The 23,084-nt window shown below is 35.7% G+C and overlaps 1 protein-coding gene across 1 annotated transcript; it reads left to right on the top strand.

Moving 5' to 3' along the window:
• The first annotated feature begins 7,170 nt into the window (after window positions 1-7,170).
• On the top strand, window positions 7,171-12,988 carry LOC140851797 (pluviatolide O-methyltransferase-like). The gene is made up of 4 exons (XM_073243963.1): window positions 7,171-9,693; window positions 10,655-10,794; window positions 11,617-12,421; window positions 12,530-12,988. The coding sequence occupies exons 3-4, from the start codon at window positions 11,663-11,665 to the stop codon at window positions 12,827-12,829; spliced, it is 1,059 nt and encodes a 352-aa protein (XP_073100064.1). The 5' UTR covers window positions 7,171-9,693; window positions 10,655-10,794; window positions 11,617-11,662; the 3' UTR covers window positions 12,830-12,988.
• Window positions 12,989-23,084: the final 10,096 nt, after the last annotated feature.

Genomic DNA, 23,084 nt, shown 5'->3' on the forward strand with positions numbered 1-23,084 from the left:
GTGAGAGGGCACGACATCTTGATCCTTGGCATGAGGTATTTTCTATCTCCCTTTCTCTTCTTTCTTACAACAACCAATTGTTGGTTGTTAGGACATCTTCTTCTCCACCTCTTGTCCATGTTTAGATATGGATGTCTCCTCTTTCCTTTGTCCAAAAGTTGGACAAAATTTTTACATCTCTATTGTAGAGATTTGGTGCACGGATTTTAGGAAAAAAAGAGAAGAAAAGATTCTTGTCATAATCTTTAGTGTAGAGATCAAGATCCTCCTATATCTTCTTATTCTTCAAAAGTATCTTGAGAGAAAAAAAAATTTTCAACTGTCAAGATACGATCTCTATAAGGGAGCTAGCTCTCCAATGAGATCAAAAGGCTTTTGATCAGATCAGAGTCTCGTGTGGATATCCGTAGAGGTCGGACGCTTGTGCGGCTACAAGGGACCTTCGAAAAATATCCATGATCATCTGTTCGCGTTGAAGAATGATCCATGTCCAAGTATATTTTATGTTTATTTTTTTTTATTTAATTTTTATATCTGAATCTTATCTCACATATGATGATCCTGTTTATGGTTTGAAGATTTGATCTTATGCATGCTTAGATTAAATTAGATTTAATCTAAAAATTTTTAAAATTTTACTACGTACTATTTTTATAAAATTATGCATACATGAAATCAAAAAACTCTAATAGTAGTATCAGAGCCACATCATATGCATGAGATTAAGATTTAGATTTGAAATTTATAGAAAAAAATTTTAAATCTGAAAGGTTTTGATATCTTTCTGACATAAGGTTATCCTGGCATAATTTATTATGCTGTATGGTTATCCTAAAATGATGTTAAAATTTTTAATTAGATTAAATTTTTAGATCTAATTTTTTCAACATATATGTAATATATGTTTTGTTATTTAGATCTAAAAAAGTTTTGAGATCTGATATGATTCATATATTTGATATATGAAAGTATGTTTAGGGCTAAAATTTATTTCTATGATTTGAACTTGTTTATGTATATGATATATATTTGTATGCATGATCTAAAATTATTTTGAGATCAAAATTTACTCTTCATGCAAAGAATTTAGATCTAAAAATTTTATTTTAAGATCTGAAATTAGTGTTTGCGCATGAGGGATTGGTCGTGGGTAGATCAAATTAGGTCCTGTAATTGGATTACATGTAAAGGCTTCTGATTTGATCATATTGGGTTTGAATCGATTTACCAGTTGATCAAATTGAGTCAAGTATTGATTAGGATGAGATCAATAGAGCTTGAGATCATACAATTATTGTTGATCGAATCGATTGACACCCATATGTAGAATTAATTAAACCCAAGGACCTAATTCGACTCTATGGCTCGAGTCTGATTCACCTAAGCTAACGTATTTGGATCAATTATCCAATTGGTGTCTAAAGCAAGTAATTGAAAGGTAGTTATTTAATTAGTTCCGTTCGCTTACTTAGCCAATTTGTTGGTGTCTAAAGAAAGCAACGGGGGACCCCCACCAATCTCCACTTACCTAGCCAATTAGAAAGATTGAGTCTCAAATATGATTGCTTGGTGGTTTGATTTAGCCCATGCCAATTACATCAATCATGTAATGATAGATTAGATGAGATCTAAATCCAAATCTCTCCACCAAATATTAAGTCCAAGATCTTCCATCATTATAGATGTGCGGGCGTGCTATCGGCGTTGATTGTTCTCAGCTGATCACAGTGGTTCAGTTGTATCGAAAATATGCAACCACTCTATTAGTAAAGAATTACTGTGGGGTAAAGATAGAGTTAGGCCCAATAACTGTTAGGTGAGGGATCCAATGACAGTTTTGCACCTGTTTGTGAATGATGGGTCTGGCTTAATTAAGAAGTGTAGGCAATAACTATTAGATGAGCCCACATGACTTAGAGATCAAGTGGTTGTAACATGTTTAGAGAAGCATCAAAGAGTTGTCCATGCATTAGTGTTTATTCATGTTACCAATAACTGTTAGGTGAGGTGCACAGTATTGGTGGGACTACAGCACCCACTAAAAATTCAATTATCGCATCAGAGTTTTCGTTTCTCTACCAGAAGAGTGTGGGAGATCTGATAAAATAATGAGAGTCTCTTTTGCATCCAAAAATTTTTAGAGCAAATTATAAAAATAAGTACAAATATCCAATTAAAATCTATACTCTCTGATGTTCATTGTGTCAACTTCTAACCCTCTAGCTTAAATTTTAGATATCAACCAATTAATCAAAATTGAATACATAGACTAGCTCATAAACTTAAGAATTATTTTTAATTTTAAAAATTTAAGTTATATTCTCTATCAGATTATTCTGATGTTAATAACCCATCCAACCCATAGTCAACGAGCTATACTTGATGAGTGGATGGACAATGATAATAAAGATAGGTATTATGCATGAGCACATATTTACTGCCTATGACATGTTGATTCATCTGTAAATGTTGTGAGGTGATCAGAGTCATACAGCACATAGGATGCATGATGGATAGTTAGTCTATAATCATTATATGATAATGATCAAAAAAATTAAGGAGCTTGAAAGGCTCGATATGATCATGCATAAGGTATTGCTTATGGATTTGATCCTGTGATCTCTGATTAATTTATATGAGTAGTTTGTCATAAACTACCATAGGAAAGACTATCATGGTACCTTATCTAAATTGGTCAAATTATTGCTAACAAAGGAACCTTGAAAAAGTTTAGAGATAAACATCTAGAGAGCCTAAAGAAATAAAGACACGTCTAGAGTAAATATGTCAAGATTGCTCAATGCTATCCTACGATTTTTTTTTCTCCTAATTGAGCTATAAACTCTAGCGTAGAGTCGATGAAAATGTAGAGGACAGAGGAAGTAACCCTTGAAATTGGCTATAGGACAATAGTTGCTGCTGTGGCCATAGGTATCTATCCTATGTGATTATCATTTGGATTTAGTTCTTAGAGACGATCTCTATCATTTGCATGGTGATGCATCTGTAAACTTAATTGAGCAATCAGTGAATGCCATTAGATCTGAGAGATCCAGAATTGAGATAAGTCTAAAGTATCTGTGGACCCTTAGGCTAAGTCGTATTGGAGAAGAAATGATTAACAAACTGGAGAAATATAAACTTGGGCTGATTGACTGTTAAGTCAAATCTAGTTTGTATATCATCTCTTTGAGAAAAAATGATTAAGCTGCTCTTATAGGATAAGAGAAAAAGGACCATTGAGATACTTATCCTTGTATATATTTGATATGTGTAGCCTATGTGATGTGCTAACCAAAGAATTGTCTCTACTTTGTATATGAGATACAAATCAAAAATTTTTGAAAGGTTCAAAGAATTCAGATATAAGTAGAGAAATAAATCAAAAATTTCTAAAGGTACTTCAATCGGATCGAGGATGCAATACCAATAAAAAAAAATTTTTGTTATCTCATAAAATGGCATTGTTTCATATTGGACTGCTCTTAGTACATCTCAGCTCAATGAGATAAAAAGAGTCATGAGACTATATGAGATATGATCAGTCCATAATGAAATTCACTGATTTATTTATATTTCTTTAGGGACATACTTTATTTCTATGAAATTGGGTTCTCTCTAAACCTATTCCTATCACACCATATGAGATATGGCATGATGAGAACTGAATCTTGATTATTCTGAGATTCAAGGAAGTCCAACCTGTATTTAGCACAGCAGGTGGATATGTTAGAGGATAGGTCTATAAAGCTCATTCTAAAAGAGTTTGGGATACTACCTTCTGAAAGGATCACAATGTGATCGTGACCCAACATACTATCTTCTTGGAAATTGTTTGACCAAGTTAAAGCAGTGGAAGAAAAGTCAATCTCAAAGAGAGTGTCTCTAAAGAGCAACGAGCTACAGGATCTTAAGAATCTATTCATCATGAGCCAGTAGACGTATATTCCTCCTCCAGCTCGTACACATAGTAAGATCTCCAATCCTCTAGAAAGATACTCGGGTATGCTTAACAGAGGATGTAGAGAAAGTAGTTTCTCATGAAAGATAGGAAGCATAGAGATGATCCCGAAACCTACAATGAGGTGATGTGAGACATCGACTTCAAGAAAGAGATGTGAAATAGCTTTTCTGAGAAGAGATCTTCTTAAGATTTCTATTTGGAATAGCCTATGGATTTCACTTCTTATGATAGAAAATCACAAAGTCTATAATAATCTTGGAGTTGGAATAGTCATTTCAATGATATGATCAAATTGTTTGATCAGATAAGAGAAATTATTGATTTCAAAAGGGTCAGTGAGAGTGTCCAAAACTGACATCGGTTAAAATATGGTTAAATATAAATTTTTCCATAAAAGACATAAAACGAGTGTACTAAAGATCTATAGTGATAGATGCAATTGGATATTTGTGTTTTCACAGATAAAGTACAGAGACTGGATACTGAAAGAATTCAGTATAGAAATCTCGAAGAGGGGTCTGCTACCCTCTCGGACATAGTCGTATGCCATGTAACGTACTTGAACTGATATATTTATTACTGTGATTGTCACAAGTATATATTAGTTGTATACAGGCTATGAGTGCTGGATTGCTGTGAAAACGTCTTTAAACTCTTAAAAAGAACTAAGGATATGCTCTTAATTTGAAGAATGATCAAAGCTAGGAGTAGGAGAGTACATCAATTCAAATTTTATGTCTGATATTGATGGTAGAATGTCTACATTATAGTATGTATTTCTGTGTCGATATCTTGGAAGGGTTCTAAATAATCGATCAATAGAAGCTGCGTACACTATAGATGTGTAGGATGCATTCTGATTTTAATGTTAGTTGTAGAATTGATTGTCATGCCATCAGATATCGTGACACTATACCGCAAAGACAATGGCACCATAGCTCTTGCTAAGGAGCCTAGGTCTCACTAGATATCCAAGCACATAGAGCAGCAGAACACGTGACTATCTCAAGTAGAAATACATAGAGGTACAGAAAGCAAACTCTACATATGATATGGATGATCCACTGGTAAGTCACTTAGCCAGTTTAAGACTAAAAGCCTGTCTTCTGAAGATGAGGCTTGGTACATGGCAAATTGACTTTAATGCAAGTGGAAGATTATTAGATGTATGCTTAAAAGTCAATCTTGACTGACACATATTATATTTCTAGGATATAATTTTATACTTATTGGGCATTTATATTACCATTCATATTTATGTGTCCATGAATCATCCAAGAAATTAACAAGATATTGACTCATATTTTCAAGGAGTTGAGAATTTGAGACATATGTCATTGATGGTTAGTTCCTAAATTACTCCTGATCATAGGATCATCATGGGGATGGTGATTGATCCAGATAGATCAGTGCATAGATCATTTTCTTCGAACAGATGGATCTCGAGTCTGTAGTGTGGAGATATTGGAGTGAGAGTGTAGGTGATTATTAAAGAACAACTAGCACTGAGCGTGACCAATACGAAAAGTCACATAGATGTCTGCTCACTCATTAGTGACTTTCTCGATGCTGCAGTTGTATGACTGGTCTTTTGATCTGAAATGATACTACTGCTCACAGTGAGGCTACTGGAGTTTGACTGACACATCAACATGGGTCTCAATGAGCCTTTGTAGTGGATGTTGGCGACAGTTGATCCACTGTAGGAGTGGAGTGTGCATCAAGATGAGATCTATCAATCCTAGCAGAAGAGAGTAGTCTTATGGGATTTAAGAGGTTGAGTCCTTAAGTCTATGGCCATAGCAGTGTGATTGATGGAAAAGAGTTTCCATAGAGTTACATATGGACTCAAGTTGATTGAATCTATCATATGACCGATGTTGAGGATTGATGATTTATCTATGACCTATCATTTGGTCAGGACTCACGATAGAGGGACTGTATTATATGCTAATTATACCTAGAGGTTCATCTTTTATTATGCGGGGTTGCTACTACATATTGCTAGATGTCACTAGTAGATTGTGAGACTCATGAGGATCATCTTGATGATCAATGATCTTTGGTGGGTAGAGTTGGAATTGTTTCAATCCATTGAAAAGAGTTTCAATGATATTGTGATAGAGATTACAATATATCTCACTATCAGACAGAATAGAACCTATAGGGTCACACACAAAGAGGCTTTTGACTGATCAGATGGTTGAATTACGATTATGAATCGTAACAAGATTTGATTATCAATTTGATTGATAATTGATCTAATATAAATATTGCATTATATAATTTGCTAAAGAGTTAGTGAGTTATAGGAGGATTAATTAGTAATAGGATTGCTAATTGACTCAATTTGATTGAGCAATGGAGCTTGTATTAAGTTCAATTTGATTGGATTTAATTTGACTCATTATGGGTTTGATTTGATCAACCCCAATAGGATTATAAGATAACCCCAAAAGGATCGGATGATTAGTTTCAGTTGAATTAGGATTTGGATTTGACTCAATTCTTAATTAGACTAGGATATATGAATTCCTATTTGGATTAGGAATCCTCATTTTTTTGGGTGCACCAATTCCTAATTGGATTAGGATTAAAAATTAAGTTTGACTCAAGTACCAAGAAAGAGTCCAATAGGACTAGGACTCCTCCAATTAAGAGACATCTAATTTAAATTAGTTAGGCTCCAAATCAGATTTAGATTCTTATTTATTTGAGTCTAATCTAATCCTAATATTATTAGAATTAATTGATATTTTAATTAGATTTAAAATAGCAATTTAAACAAGAGTCCCATGTTCTTGAAATACCTTGATTCCATGCGCAAAAAGGAGTGCCACGCCACCTTGTTTTTGTGTCCCACATTGAACCATATTGGGCGCCACTTTTTCCTCCTTATTTTAGTGTATAAGAAAGAAATAAAATCCCAAATTACCGTGTGAAACCTGGGCATGAAACCATGTGATGGGCGGCGTCCAATGTTTGGTAGAGTCTTAGGCAATTAGGACTCTTAAATCCTACCCAATCTAGAACTCTTCCTATGTCTATTTAATACCAGCAATAAGGGACGTTGAAGGGGGCTAAGAGATCAGGTTTACACATCCAAAAAGAAAGGAATTGGAGTGGAGAATAAGGTGAGAGGGCATGGCATCTTGGTCCTTGGCGTGAGGTATTTTCTATCTCCCTATCTCTTCTTTCTGACAACAACCAATTGTTGGTTATTAAGATATCTTCTTCTCCATCTCTTGTCCATGTTTAGACATGGATGTCTCTTCTTTTTTGTTGTCCAAAAGTTGGACAAAATTTCTACATCTCTATTGTAGAGATTTAGTGCATGAATTTTAAGAAGAAAAGAGAAAAAATGGTTCTTCTCATGATCTCTAGTATAGAGATCAAGATCCTCCTATATCTTCTTGTTCTCCAAGAGTGTCTTGAGAGAAAAAAAGATTTTAAACCGTCAAGATACGATCTCTGCAAGGGAGCTAGCACCCGATGAGATCAAAAGGCTTCTGAATAGATCAGAATCTCGTGTGGATATCCATAGAGGTCGGACGCTTGTACGACTACAAGGGATCTTCGGAAGACATCCATGATCATCTATTCATATTGAAGAATGATCCATGTCCAGGTATGTTTTATGTTTATTTTTTTCTATTTGATTTCTGTATCCGAATCTTATCTCACATATGATGATCTTATTTATAGTTTGAAGATTTGATCTTATGCATGCTTAGATTAAATTAGATTTAATCTGAAAATTTTTAAAATTTCGCTACGTACTAGTTTTATAAAATCATGCGTACATGAAACCATAAAACTCCAATACTAGACTCACTCATGGCTAAAGAGAAAGAAACTAACCTAAGAATAAAGCAGCCCAGCAAATCAAGGACGATGAGCAGAGGTAGCTCGGCTTTACCCGAGCAAGTATGCAGAATCGCCAAGTGCTAGAGCTCCCCCCTCCGAACAGTAAAAGCAATAAAAAGGAAGTTACCATGGTCCTATTTATTTAACCTTAAGATGGCTCCGATCTACCGATGATTTACCTCCCCCAACCAATGTTCGACAAGTGGCGGTCTCTGATTGGTCAAGTCAGAGCTCCCATGGATCCAAGGAATCAATAGCCCAGATATGAAGGCGATTCATTTTAGAGCACCGATCTTTGACACATATCAATGAAAAATAGCTCGACTATATCAGCCTCGACGTCGGACTAGGTACTGTCTTCGACCAATCTATTAGCAGCTCGATCTTGAGAGTAGGAGGCATCTGTTATAGATCCATACTTCAGCCTCAACCCAAACAACCTCGTCACTGCCGAACTAGTTATAGCCGAGCTACTGGAGATGGCATTTGCTGGGCTAAAGCATAGATATGGTGATCGCTTAATATGACCTCTCGAGTCAGCAGCAGTTTTTATTCCTCAGTCTAATCCCATTTCACCTTGAAGGACGACCTACTTCATTTTGCCAACCTACTTCAACAAGCAAGAGGGCAAGTATCCACTCTACAGACTCCAGTTCCTTGGCCAAGACAACCTACTAAATCGGCTATGGCCAATCCATTCCTTCCACCAACAGATCCGTTCTTTCTCCTAATTGAAAAAGTCCAGATAAGGTAAGATTCGTCCGTGATTAAATCTTCAGTAAAAAGAAAGTCTTCCTTCGAATCTATCCGTGCGACAAATCCAAAAATCACCAGGACTCCAAAATGGAAACGTCTCAAACTCCTCTCTTATAAATTAAAAACTCCAGGATCCTCCAAGGTATGCAATCGACTCCTTACTCTCTCCTCTCATTATTCTCCAATTTCCTAATTTGAGCGTCGGAGGGTCCACACCGGAGAACACCACCCAGGTATAGACTTGTTTTGCAGGTGTTCGGGCGAAGGTCCAGCGGTGGTTCCATCTTAGCATCCGACTTCAGATGGAGAGATCGACAGCAATATTTATTATATTTTTTTATATTTTAATCAAATCAGCTACGTAGCATAGTGCGGGACTCCTGCTAGTTTATCATTATTTGCCATCTACCAAGATAGAACAAAAATATCATTTATTAGCATAGGCAAAAGACTCGATTATGTTGGGACCATTACCTTGCGCCCCATTAAAATTAATGGGGGAACGGATCTTCTACTGTACTTAAAAAGTATCATAGGGTACTGTGCATGCTTTGAAAACATCCATCAAAAGATGAGTAGCCACGCACGTTTGCGCAGTATTAAAATATTAAAAAAAAGAAATGAATAAATTTCAGAGATATTTGAATAGTTTAGATAAATATCATATAACTATCTTTTTTTTTTATGGATATCTCAATATATGCACAGCACCCCGTATGGTATTTTTTGAATACTATGAAGGATCCCGTTTCAATCTATAGACAGGAAAAAAAAAAATACAACATGTCATTTTTTTTTTTTACTTCATTTAATCTTTGTTGATTTGCCTCTACCAAGCAAGAGGGAACATCACTTTAATTTATTAACATGCGGCAGAATGCTTACCTCAGGACCATTCCCCTGAGATGAATTAAGATCCGTGGATGAGAGAAAAAAAGCTACATGCCTCGGGTTGTTGTAAATTTATTGCTACAAATTTTTTCTCTCCTTAATTAATTACTGCTGCATAGCAGCGGGAAGGAGGCCCACTGCCTGCACCCCTCCACATGATGTGATGGAATCATTCTGTGATCGGACTCAACATGCAGCGGGAATTTAACCATCCGGTAAGACTGCAAAGATAAAAATATTTATTTTAATAGGTTAAGGAGTCAATTGGTCTAAAGAAAAAAAAGTTTTCTTTCAAAAAACATAATTTTTTAAAATATTATCATCTAAAAAATTATTTTCAAAAATAAAATTTTAGCACCATGTAGAAAATTATTTTTTTAAAAAAATTAAATATATTCAGTTGATCATAAAAATATAATTTATTAAAAAATAATTTATATTTAATTAAATATCTATTTTTTAAAATTATTATATAAAATACCTATTATACTTTTAATAGATATAAGATCGTACATTTTATTCCTAAACTTTATATAAATAATAATATTATATTTATATTAATAAAAAATTAATATTAATATATTATAATATAATATTAAATCATAATAATTTATTATATTAATATAATATTAATATATATTATATTATGTTAATATAATCTTAATATTTTAATATAATATATATTAATATCTTATTAAATATAATATTATATTAATATATTAATATAAATACTATATTAATATTAATAAAATTATTATATTAATATAAATATTTAAATATAATAAATATTATAATATTAATATTATATTATATTGTCACTATTCAATACTTCATCCTAATCATTTATGATATTTTATAAAATTTTAATCATAAATCTTAAAAAAATATTTTTGATAAAAAAAAGCATCACTACTTTTCATTCTATCGAAAGTGCTAAAAAAATTTATTTTTTTATCAATTTTTTATTTTTTATAAAATATGAAAAAAAAAATTTATTTTTTTTTCACTCTTTCGGTCCTCTAAAATTTGTAACCAAATAAAAAAAAAATTTTTACTTCTCAAAAACTATCGCTTCTCCCTCCACTTCCTACGAACCAAATTAGTGCTGAAGGAGAGCCCAGACCATCACCTGTCATGATGTTTTATTTTGCTTTTTTTTTTTCTTTTTTATCTTAGGAATTCTTTTCGTTGTGGGGAAGGTGCCGAGCGCTGGTGTTGCATGGGCCCATTTTTTTTTTCTGTCTTCTGCTTCAACTTAGGGACGGGAAGAGCACAGAGATAGCACATGCGGCACCATACCTTTTTTTCTTTCCGGAGTAAGTTTTCTTCGTGAGAGAAAATCTTTTTATACACCAATGTAAAAAAAATATACTGCATAATATATATTTAATATATATAATTTTATTTTTATTTAAAATTTTAATTGATAATTTTTTTTAAAAAAAATTATGATATCCTGTGATTATATAATAATATTTTATAATTAAATTATAATTTTCTGTACAAAATATTATAATTATTTTTCAAAAATTTTAAAAATAAAAAAATATTTTTATTATTAAAAATTTATGAAATTTTTAAATGATTAAAAATATCATTTTTTTTATAACATCATATAATTAAATTACGATATTTTGTATATAAAATTATAATTTGACCGTAGAATATCATAAGATGGCTATCTAATATCATAATTTTTTAGAAAAAAAATATTTTTTTATTAAAAATTTTAAATAAAAAAATAAAATTATAAATATTAAATATATATTAAAAAATGATGATCATGTAATCCAATCCAATCAAACGGTATAGTTTTTTACATCAGATATATTGTACGAAAAATTTCCCTCTCCGCGCATCTGCTGCTGCTTGGCAGCGGGAAGAAGGCCCAGTTCCCTCGTGGCTACATTATTGGACTTAACGTATAGCTGGACTTTTTAACCTTACACAGCAACTGTACAAGGATTAAAGCATGGTATTTTTTAAAAAAAAGAGACACATATTTTCCGACGGACAGAAGTGACGTCCGCGACAGTAAACGTATTATCATCCATTCAAATCCAGACCTACCGCCACAACATTTTTTTTTTTTTTTTTCTTATCGCATGCTAGCTCGTCAAAACGAGCTCTTTTAATAGGAGACTTGCCGAGAGCTCCATCACCAGGAACTAGCGCGCCATAGATATGGAGCAGACCAAGGAGCTCTTGCAAGCCCAAACGCACGTCGGTCACCACATCCGTGGCAACCTCATCTCCATGTTCCTCAAGTGCGCCGTGGAGCTCGGCATCCCCGACGCCATCCATGCCCACGGCCAACCCCTCCCCCTCTCCCGCCTGGTATCCTCCCTCCCCATCCCCCAGTCCAAAGCCCCCTCCCTACGCCGCCTCCTTCGCCTCCTCGCCCACACGGGCTTCTTCACCATCCATCCAGACCACGACAGCTCCGGCGAGGACGCCTATTCCCTCACTCCCAGCTCCCAACTCCTCGTCAGGAGCTGCCCCACCAGCCTCGCCTCCTATGTCATCGGCTTCCTCGACTCCAGAATGCTGTCGCCTCTTCAGCTCCTCAGCGCCTGGTACCGGAGCGAGCAGTCCGCCACCGTCGCCGAAATGGCCCGCGGCATGCCCGTCTGGGAGTGGGCCAGAGCGAACCCGGACTTCAACGTCCTGTTCAACGAAGCCACGGCCAGCGACACCAGCGTCGTGGCCAAGGTGGTGGTCACCGACTGCAAGGCCGCCTTCCATGGATTGAGGTCCCTCGTGGATGTCGGCGGCGGCAACGGGATGTTCGCGAGGGCGATCGCCGAGGCCTTTCCGCATATAAAGTGCACGGTCTATGACCTCCCTCACGTCGTCGCCACCATACCGAAGAGTTCGGCCGTCGAGGCCATCGGAGGGGACATGTTCGAGCACATACCGTCGGCTGATGCGGTGTTTCTCAAGGTGATCATGTCCATCTTGCGACTAATTCCTGATCATTAATTGGTGGTTTCTTTGTGATCATAGTATGTATTAATCTCTGCTTAATTTCTACTGCATGCATGCATGCAGCTGATAATGCACATGTTGACCGAGGAGCAATGCGTGAAGATACTGAGGCGGTGCAAGGACGCGATTCCGAAGAGAGAGGAGGGAGGGAAGGTGATAATTGTGGACATGGTTTTGAATTCGGAGAAGGAAGATTATATGGTGACGGAGGCACAGCTGGTGTCGGATTTGGTGATGCTGCAAGCCACGGGTGGGAAGGAGAGGGAAGAGCATGAATGGAAGAAGATCTTTATGGAAGCAGGTTTCGTGGACTGCAGGGTGACACCATTGGGTGCACGTTCGCTGATTGAGGTGTTTCCTTGACTATCTAGTACTGATGCAGGGATTTGTGTGGATGGACCTTGAAGGTGGCCAGCATATGGCCATCTTTAAGACAATATCACGCAATAATATGTGAGAGATCAGAGGGTCTTAATGAATAATATGCAAGGAGTATCTCTTCTGCTCATGTCTATTCTAACACATTAAAGGGAAGTCAGGAGCAACCCCTGTATGCCCTGTGTCGCTTTATTTATTTATTTATTTATTTATTTATTTATTTATTTATTTATTTATCTATCTTGATAGTTTCTTTTGTGTGCCAAGAATAGGATTGTTCATAATTCAATTTCAGATATAAGTCGATTGTGTTGAACCAAAAAATTATACCAAAATTGAACCGAATGTAGTTCGATTTAATTTTCAATTTTTATTTTCAAAAATTTTGATTTTCGATTCAATTTGGTTAAAAATCAAAAAATTTAAAAAATCGAATTAAAAATCAAAATTATAATTTAAATTTATATTATTTATTATTTTAAGAATTTATTGGTTACATGAATGGATGATTGGATGTTAGATTTGATATATTATTATAATTTATTGTGATGCATGATTACTTATTTGTATAGTAGATAATATGATTTTTGATATATTATATTTTATTTATTATTAATTTATCAATTATCATTTATCAATATATTATTATTTATTAATTTTTTAATTTTTAATATAAAAATATCAAACAACAAATTCAACATATCTTAAATTTAATTAAATATAATATAATAAATTAATAATAAATCGATAATAATTATTTAAATATATTGTATCTAAAAAAATAATTAAAAATAAAAAAAATATAAAAAAAATCGAATGATCAAATTGAATCGAACTGAAATTTTCAATTCGATTTCGATTCGATTTTTTCTTTATTTAGATCGATTTTTGATTTTTATTTTTTATTATTTAATTTTTAAATCGGATCGATTCAGATCCCATCAGATCAATTAAAATCAAATGAACAGTCCTGCTCTTATGATGGAAAGAGCACTGAGTAATGTCATCGCATAGGTCCGCCATTTTTCCGTTTTCTGCTTCTGCTCGATGATGGAAAGAGCACTGGGCAATCACGTGTCACGCGATACATTTTGCTTTCCGGAGTTTTCTTTGCTGCCGGTGCTGATACGATATAAAAGGAAGTCGGTAAACTTTGCCGTTCAACAAACGATCGCAAAAAAAAGAAATCAGCACACCACATGTTGCATTTCACTTAATGCCACGCCTTTTTCCTTTTTTTTTTCAATCTTTGTTTATTTGCCATTATCTACCACCAAAATAGAGGGAACAGCACTCTCACTTGTTAATGTGCCTAAAGACATACCTTGGGACTATTACCTTGAGATGCATTAAAATCTGTGGATTAGGGGGAAAAATTGAACATGTCGTTTCTCTTCTTTGTTTAACCTTTGTTTATTTCCTCTGCCACCATGGCGGGGAATGTCACTCTCATTTAGTAACATGTGGCAGCGGCTTACCTCCGGACTACTACCTTGAGATGAATTAAAATCCATGGATGAGGGGAAAAAAACGCAACATACCGTGTATCATGGCAAATTTATTGCCACATGTGTTTCCGCTTCTTAACCATTGCTACTTAGCAGGAAGAAGGCTCAGTCTGTGATTGGTCTTGTTGCGGCTTTCCTCCAGTCGGAAGGGAGTCGGCCAGGAGCCGGCTACGAGCTATGTCTGAGTGCGACGAGCGAAATATCGAAAGAAGATGTACCATCATCAAAAAATATACACACAGTCAAGATCGAGAGCAAGAGCGAAGGTTGATGGTGAACAGTGATGCTAGTCTTCGCTCATTATCAAAAAAGAATGACCTACAAAGGAAGTCCCACTGGAGATAGCTCCAGCAAGAACCCTCTGATGCTCAAGTCAATGAGATGGTTCAGTGGAGAGAAGAGAGTGACAGAGTTTCAGTGTGGGATCAGTGTTGCCTACATGGAGGGGCTCTCACTTACCTCTATTTATAAAGGGAGCAAAGCAGATGGTGAGAGTGAAGGAAACTTGCGGTAGTGCAATACATGCAATTAAAAAATTTTATGCAGCGGAAATAATAGATTAAACAATTTAATCTAAATCACATGTATAAAATCTAACCTTAGACTACTACATCAGGATCTTTGATATGAAAAATATATGCTTTAAATCTGAAAATAAAAATCACATCGATCTCATCGATGCTAAAATTCTAAATCTAACTATTAGATCTACTGTTGCCCAGCTATGCAACCCAAGAGGGGGGGGTGAATTGAGTTTTTTAAAAAATTTAAGCTTAACTAATTACTTATGAAAAGTATTTGTTAAAAGCTTGATGAATGAGGAGAAAGACTTTAGTTCAGGATTAATTACCTAAAGCAAGAATGCAAGGATATAATAAAGAAATAAAGAGAAACAATAAAGCACACCACAAACACAAGGATTTATAGTGGTTCGGTGCCAACCTTGCACCTACATCCACTCCCCAAGCTCCTACTTGGGAATTTCAATCCACTATACTTGTATTCAACCCGAATACAAACGTCGGAAACTCCGACACTAGCTATCCCAAGCTAGTCCACTTGTTTTCCGGGTACAAACCAACCCAAAACACTCCGATTTCAGGTTCGGATCAACCTTCCCTTGTTTTGAAAACCCTCCAAAAACAAGAACAATTACTCACAAAGAGTAAGACAGTTTAGAGCACAAATAAGTACAAGAATAGCTCCTTAAATGAGCGAATATAACAATAAAATACTTTACTCAAATGAAGAATCCCCTTTTGGATTTCTCAAGGTGGATGAAGAGTTGAATGAACGCTTGAGGAGATCGTGAACTTTGATTGAAGACTTCTTGAAGGCTTTGAAAGAGCTCTTGATCAAGGTTGAAAAATTGGCTTGAAACACCCTCTCTTTGAATGCTCTTGAATGCCCTTTTGAACGCTCTTGCTTTTCTCTTTCACAATCTCTCGTGTATATTGTAGATCACCTGTCACTCTCGTGTATATTGTGGATCCCCTGTCTTTTTCTCTCGTGTATATCGTTGATCTCTTTTTTCTTTCACCTTTTGAAACCTTTTATAGCTTTTAGAAATAAGGGAAAAATTTTAGGCAGAAAAAGAGCCGTTAGAGCATTTTAAGGGAGCATTAAAGGCAATTAAAACGGGCAAAAAACTAGCCGTTGCGGACAATTTCCGTCGCAGGGGTCGACTCATGAGTCGACTCATGCTTCAGGAGTCGACTCATGAGTCGACTTCTGTTGCAACAGCCAGAAATATTGGTTTCTGAATTTTTTTGGCCCAAAACAGCAGAGGTCGACTCATGAGTCGACTCATGCCTTGTGGGTCGACTCATGAGTCGACTCACAGGTCGTGCCAAGCCAAAAAAACCAGCGTGCCAAGGGAAATTTTTGCGTACCAATCAGCTCATTGTGCCATGAGTTGACTCATGAGTCGACTCATGCACTTCAAACATTCATAACTTCAAAAATATAAGTCCAAAAACAATAAATTTTCACCAATAGATTACAAATCATTTGTTCTACCAAATGATACTATCAAATCAGGATTTTAGTAAAATTATGATTTTGCCCCTGAAGAGCATAAAGACTTTTTCAATTTAAAAATATTTGTATCCCTTCAATCTGCTTTGTAATCATCAAAATCAATCTAGGAGCAACAATCTCTCCCTTTTTGATGATGACAAAACACTTGAACAAAAGTATTTATGTGAATGCATTATAGATTTATATGCTTAAAAGAGTATGATTCTTTTGGCATGTGATATAAATGGTCATATGCAAGAATAGTTTGTCCATTTGCTTAAAGATTTGAAGATATGCTCATTGGATTATGTGATTTTGGTGTTAGAGCAGAAAACTTGTTTTTGTTATCAGAGCAAGCTGTATTTTGAAAATTTGCTCATTCTCATTTGATTTTAGTTTTAGCATCAGAGCAAAAAATAATTATGTGCTTTAATTGCTTTTGATACAGCAAATAATTATGTGTGCCAAAGCATGTTTAAGAGTTGATTTGAAAAGTGTATTAGATCATTTTGAGTTTAAGATGTATCAGAGCAAGAGAAAAATAAATTTTGCAATGTATCAGAGCAAGAAAAATAATTTTACAATGTTATCAGAAAAAAATTTTACAATGTATCAGAGCAAGTTAAAAAATTTTAAGATGTATCAGAGTAAGTTAAATTTCTTAAGATGTATCAAGGTAAATAAAATTTCAAAAGATGTATCAGAGCAAGTTGGAATTTTTAAGTATATCAGAGCATATTTAAATTTTTAAAGCAAATCAGAGCACATTGTACTTAGCATTGTACTTTTGATATTGTTCTTTAAATTCTCCAATTCATTCATTAATTTCTCATAATTTGTAGTTTTGCTTTTGATGGGTTGCTTTTTTTTTAATTGCTCATAATTTATAGTTTTGCTTTTGATGGATTGCTTGTTTTGCTTTTGATGGATTGTTTTTCTTTAATTTTTGTTTAATTTCTCCCCCTTTTTGACATCATCAAACATGGTTAACTCCTCCTTTTTCTGAAACATTCTTTAATTTCTCCCCCTTTAGAGTTTATCACAGATGTTTGCTCCCCCTTAATACAGCAATTATTAACAGCAAACAACAACAAAGAGAAGATAATATTTCAACAAGGAGAATATATATAACCAAAATATGATCGACATCATTACAAAAGGTAGAAATATAAGTAAAAGATGATACCATAAAATCATAATTGTTTCAATACATAGTTCATAATATAAAAGTCAACCAGCTAATTGTCAATACATGGCCCCAAAATACAGATCCTAGAACAAAACACTAACACCTAGGATCTAGTAATGATCATGAGAAGTCATGGATCGGAGTCATCAGATATGGGATGAGAAGCTGATGGATCTCGATCAGAAGTGCATCCTCTACCCCGTCTGCCTCTGGCACGAGCAGGAGAGTGAGAAGAACTGGGTGGCTGAGAACGCTGAGAGGCTAAGGACTGAACAGAAAGGGTGAGTTTGATGGAATCAAGTACGTTCAGTGCTCTGAAAACAGACTGAAGTAGAGCAGTGAACTGAGTGGATGCATGCTCACTCGATCCTCGGATCTCTCTCCTCAGTAACTCATATCCACCTCCAGTGCTCCTCTGAGCCTGCCAGCCTCTGCAGTGAGGTCTGTGACCTCAATAGTTGACTCCTGTGGCTGAGGATGGGCCAAAGCAAGGACTTGCCCCTGCAAGTCAAGAACTCTGCCAGTCAATCTCCAGACGGTGTCCTCAAGCTGCTGAATCCGGATGGACTAATCTGATATCATCTGAAACACAGTGGATATGTGGGGAGTCATGGTCTGATCAGAAGAAGTGGCTCCTGGTGCAAAAGTAGTACTGCTCCACTGACTAGATAGAAAGAAGCCACACGCTGTGATATTTGCTCGATCTGATCGTCAGCCAGTCTGAACTCTGATTGAGGTGCTCTGCTCTCTGGCTGATACACTAGTGTGGGCATCCTAGTAAACTCTGAAGGGCCAGCCTCTGTATCAGGAATGAACTGGATATTTGGTGATGCTGCCCTGAAGTCATGGACAGGAGATGATGGACCTTCTTCTTCAGCTCTGTCTTCAGTTCTGTCTTCAGCTCTCTCCTCAGCTCTCTCCTCAGCTCTTTCTTCAGAGCCCTTGATCCAACCACCATCAGTCTTTGTAAATCCCATTCGGTGCAGGGTGTGTTGGTTGAAAGTGTCCACATGAGAGAGCTTAGTAGAAGCCTCCCCCTCACAGCTGACTCCAAACCTCCTAAATACTCGAGTAAGGGCCATACCATAAGGCAAGTGTGCCTTGGATCTGTTCAAAGTCTCTCTCATGGCCTCTATCATAAATGCAGGGAGGTTCAGGGGGGTCTGAGTGATGACATGAAACATGATACAAACATCTCTGCTGGAAAGTAAATCATGCCTACCACTCCTAGGAAAGAAGAGCTTAGTTACCATCTGATGCAGGATCCTCATCTCAATGGACAAAATCTTTGCTTCCAATTTATTTAAACTCTCTGAATAAGTTCCCCCTAGAATAACTCTGATCCCCTCTTCTTTTACTGGGAGTTCCATATAAGAGTAACCCTCACTAGGCAACTGAAGTATTTCTCCCAATATACTAGAATCCAAGCAAATATCAGTACCCTTGACTGTTGAAGTCACTGACCCATTTCCATAATGTAGATTCTGGTAGAATTCTCTAACTATGTCAACATAGGTGACTTCCTTAAGGGAGCAGTAGAAATCCCATCCTTGGTTTTTAATCTTAGTTGCAAATGTAAAACCCTCTTTTTCAAAGAACCAAAAATCTATATTCTTCCCGGTTTTAACTTTTCTATCAGATAGAGGATTCTTACTGGGGCTTAGGGAGGATTGAGGGGGACCTTGAGCAGATACTGAAGCTGGAGTGGGAGCAGTGGAAGACTGAGCAGCTTGCCTTTTCTTTCGGACATTTTCTTCAGGCTCACGGACTGACTTTCTTCTTTGGAGAAGCTTCATCTTCGGAGCCATATTCACTACAGTAGCAGGCAAGGAGACTTGGAGGAACAAGTGAATGAGTGGAGGAGGGATCACAAGAGAGTGAAGAGGGATTTTGGTGGAGAAAAGAAGTGGATTTGGGAAGAATGGTGGAGTGCTAGGGCACGCTCCAACCGTGCCAAACAATGGGAGAAAGCACAAAAAATCCCTTTTCAAGGTGGCGATTTTTGGTGGAGAGGAGGAGGGAGAAGTGCCTCGAACTAGATCCTTGGATTTGGAGCAAAAGGAATTGGAGAAGTCGGCTTTTGGAAGGAGGAAGATGAGAGGATGAGTCGGCTCACGAACAGGATCCCGTATAAAAAAATGAGCCCGTGGAAAGTTTGAGGAAATAACAAGTTTGCCATTGAGTCGACTCATGGGGGTCGACTCATGAAATTCAGAAATTCAGAAAAAAATATGAATAAATTCTAGAAAAATTTGAAATTTTGGGAGAAGGAGTTTTGCTCAAAGATAAATTTTTAGAATGATAAAATTGAGCTTTTGGGACCAGGATAGATGTTGAAAATTGAGCTCTAAGAATTTTTGATATCAATTCTTGGAAATTGAGAAAAATTTAGGCATATGGATCTAGAATTCCTAGATTTCTCCTAATTTCACAGAATCTATCCTCACTAAGGGCCTTTGTAAAGATATCAGCTAATTGATTTTCAGTGCAAACATATTCAAGAATTATATTTTTGTTTTGAACATGTTCTCTTATAAAATGATGTCTTATTTCAATATGTTTGGATCTTGAGTGTTGAATTGGATTTTTAGATAGATTTATGGCACTTGTGTTGTCACATCTTATTGGTGTTTCATTAAGTTTGATTTCAAAGTCTTCGAGTTGTTGCTTAATCCACAAGATTTGAGCACAACAACTTCCGGCTGCAATGTATTCGGCCTCAGCCGTAGACAGTGCCACCGAATTTTTTTCTTGCTAAACCATGAGATTAGGTTAACTCCAAAAAATTGGCAAGTTTCACTTGTGCTTTTTCTATCTAATTTACATCCAGCAAAATCAGCATCTGAATATCCTAATAAATCAATTTGTGAGTCCTTAGAGTACCATAACCCTAGAGTTTGAGTACCATTTAAGTATCTAAGGATTCTTTTAACAGCATTCAAATGAGATTCTTTAGGATTAGATTGATATCTAGCACATAAACAAACACTAAACATGATATCAGGCCTACTTGCAGTTAAATATAATAATGAGCCAATCATACCTCTATAGTATTTTAAGTCTACACATTTACCTTCATCATCCTTGTCAAGCTTACATGAGGGACTCATTGGTGTGCCAATTGGTTTGCAGTTCTCCATTCCAAATCTTTTGAGTAGTTCCTTGGTGTACTTGCTTTGGGTGATGGAGATTCCCTCTTTTGATTGTTTGATTTGGAGTCCGAGAAGAAGGTGAGTTCTCCCATCATGCTCATCTCGAACTCCCCCTGCATAAGCTTAGCAAAGTCTTGACAAAGGGATTCATTAGTAGACCCAAAAATTATGTCATCAACATAAATTTGTATAACTAGCATATCATTTTGATTTCTTTTAATAAAGAGGGTTGTATCTACATTACCTCTTGAAAAATCATTATTTAGTAGAAATTTGCTTAGCCTATCATACCATGCTCTAGGTGCTTGTTTTAATCCATATAAAGCTTTATTTAATCTAAAGACATGATTAGGAAAAGCATGATTTTCAAATCCAGGGGGTTGTTCTACATATACTTCTTCAGCAATATATCCATTTAAAAATACACTTTTAACATCCATTTAAAATAATTTGAATTTCATAAAGCAAGCATATGCAAGTAGAAGTCTAATAGCTTCTATCTAGCAACAGGTGCAAAGGTTTCATCAAAATCAATTCCTTCTTCTTGATTATATCCCTTAGCAACCAGTCTTGCTTTATTTCTAATTACATTTCTATGCTCATCTAATTTGTTTCTAAAGACCCATTTTGTGCCAATTATTGAATAATTTTTAGGTCTTGATACTAAGGTCCAAACATTATTTCTTTCAAATTGATTAAGTTCCTCTTGCATTGCATTAATCCAATTATGATCATTTTCAGCTTCTTCAAAAGTTTTAGGTTCAAGATGAGATACAAAAGCACAATGATTAACTACATCTCTAAGTGAAGAACGGGTTTTTACCCCATGCATAGGATCACCAATAATTAACTCCTTAGGGTGGTTGTGAACATACCTCCATTCCTTGGGTAGGTCATTTGTACCTTGAGGTTGTTCTTGAATTTCTTCACCTCTCTCATCTTGTTTGTCTTCTTGATCCTTGTCTTCTGGAGTTGCTGAATCTTTCAGAGTGATCTCCTTCATACCTTCTATTAGTGGATCTGCATCATCAACACCCTCATTCTTCCTTGAAGGAAGATCGTTAGATTCATCAAAAACAACATGTATGGACTCCTCAACTACTAAAGTTCTTTTGTTGAAAACTCTAAATGCTTTACTAGTGGAGGAGTAACCTAGAAGGATTGCTTCATCTGATTTTGCATCAAATTTATCAAGTTTTTCTTTGCCATTATTTAATACAAAACATCGGCAACCAAAAGCACGAAAATATGCAATATTTGATTTTCTTCCTTTCCAAAGTTCATAGGGGGTTTTCTTTAAAAATTGTCTAATCAAAACACGATTTAAAATGTAACATGCTGTGTTAATTGCTTCCGCCCAAAAATATCTTGGAAGGTTGCTTTCACAAAGCATGGTACGGGCCATTTCTTCTAAGGTTCTGTTTTTCCTTTCAACTACCCCATTCTGTTAGGGTGTCCTAGGAGCAGAGAAGTTATGGCCAATTTCATTTTCATCACAAAAATTTTCAAAGTCTTGATTTTCAAATTCAGTTCCATGATCACTTCTAATATTTTGAATTGAAAACCCTTTTTCATTAGTGACTTTTCGGTGAAATTTAGTGAAAATATGAAAAGTTTCATTTTTGTGTGCCAAAAAGAAAATCCAAGTAAATTGAGAGTAATCATCTATAATTACAAAGCCATATCGTTTTCCTCCTAGACTAGTGGTTCTAGTTGGTCCAAATAAGTCCATATGCAAGAGCTCTAAAGGTCTAGAAGTTGAAACATATTTTTGGATTTAAATGAAACTCTAGTTTGTTTACCTAATTGGCATGCATCACAAATTCTATCCTTTTCAAAATTCAGTTTTGACAAACCAAGAACTAATTCTTTCTTAATTAATTTTGAAAGAGAATGCATGCTAATATGTGCAAGTCTACGATGCCACAGCTAACTAGTCTCATTAACTTTAGCATTCAAGGATACTAGGCATTGCATGTCTAATTTGGCTAAATCATTCAAATCTACCATATAAACATTGCCATGCCTATGTCCTATAAATTTAATGCCATCGTTAATAGGACTAGTCACAATGCAAACAGATGATTCAAAAACAACTTTATACCCTTTATCACAAAATTGACTAATGCTAAGTAAGTTATGCTTTAAACCTTTAACTAATAAAATATTTTCAATGTATTTGGAGGGAGTGATACCAATGTTACCTATCCCGATGATCTTTCCTTTGCCATTATCTCCAAAGGTGACCATCCCTCCATCCTTAGCATCAAGCGTGATGAATTGTGATTCATCACCAGTCATGTGTCTCGAGCATCCACTGTCAAGATACCATTTCCTGTTTCCTCCTTGGGATGCTAGACACACCTGCAAGC

Source organism: Elaeis guineensis, chromosome 9, assembly GCF_000442705.2.
Source record: "Elaeis guineensis isolate ETL-2024a chromosome 9, EG11, whole genome shotgun sequence".
Taxonomy (NCBI): domain Eukaryota; kingdom Viridiplantae; phylum Streptophyta; class Magnoliopsida; order Arecales; family Arecaceae; genus Elaeis; species Elaeis guineensis.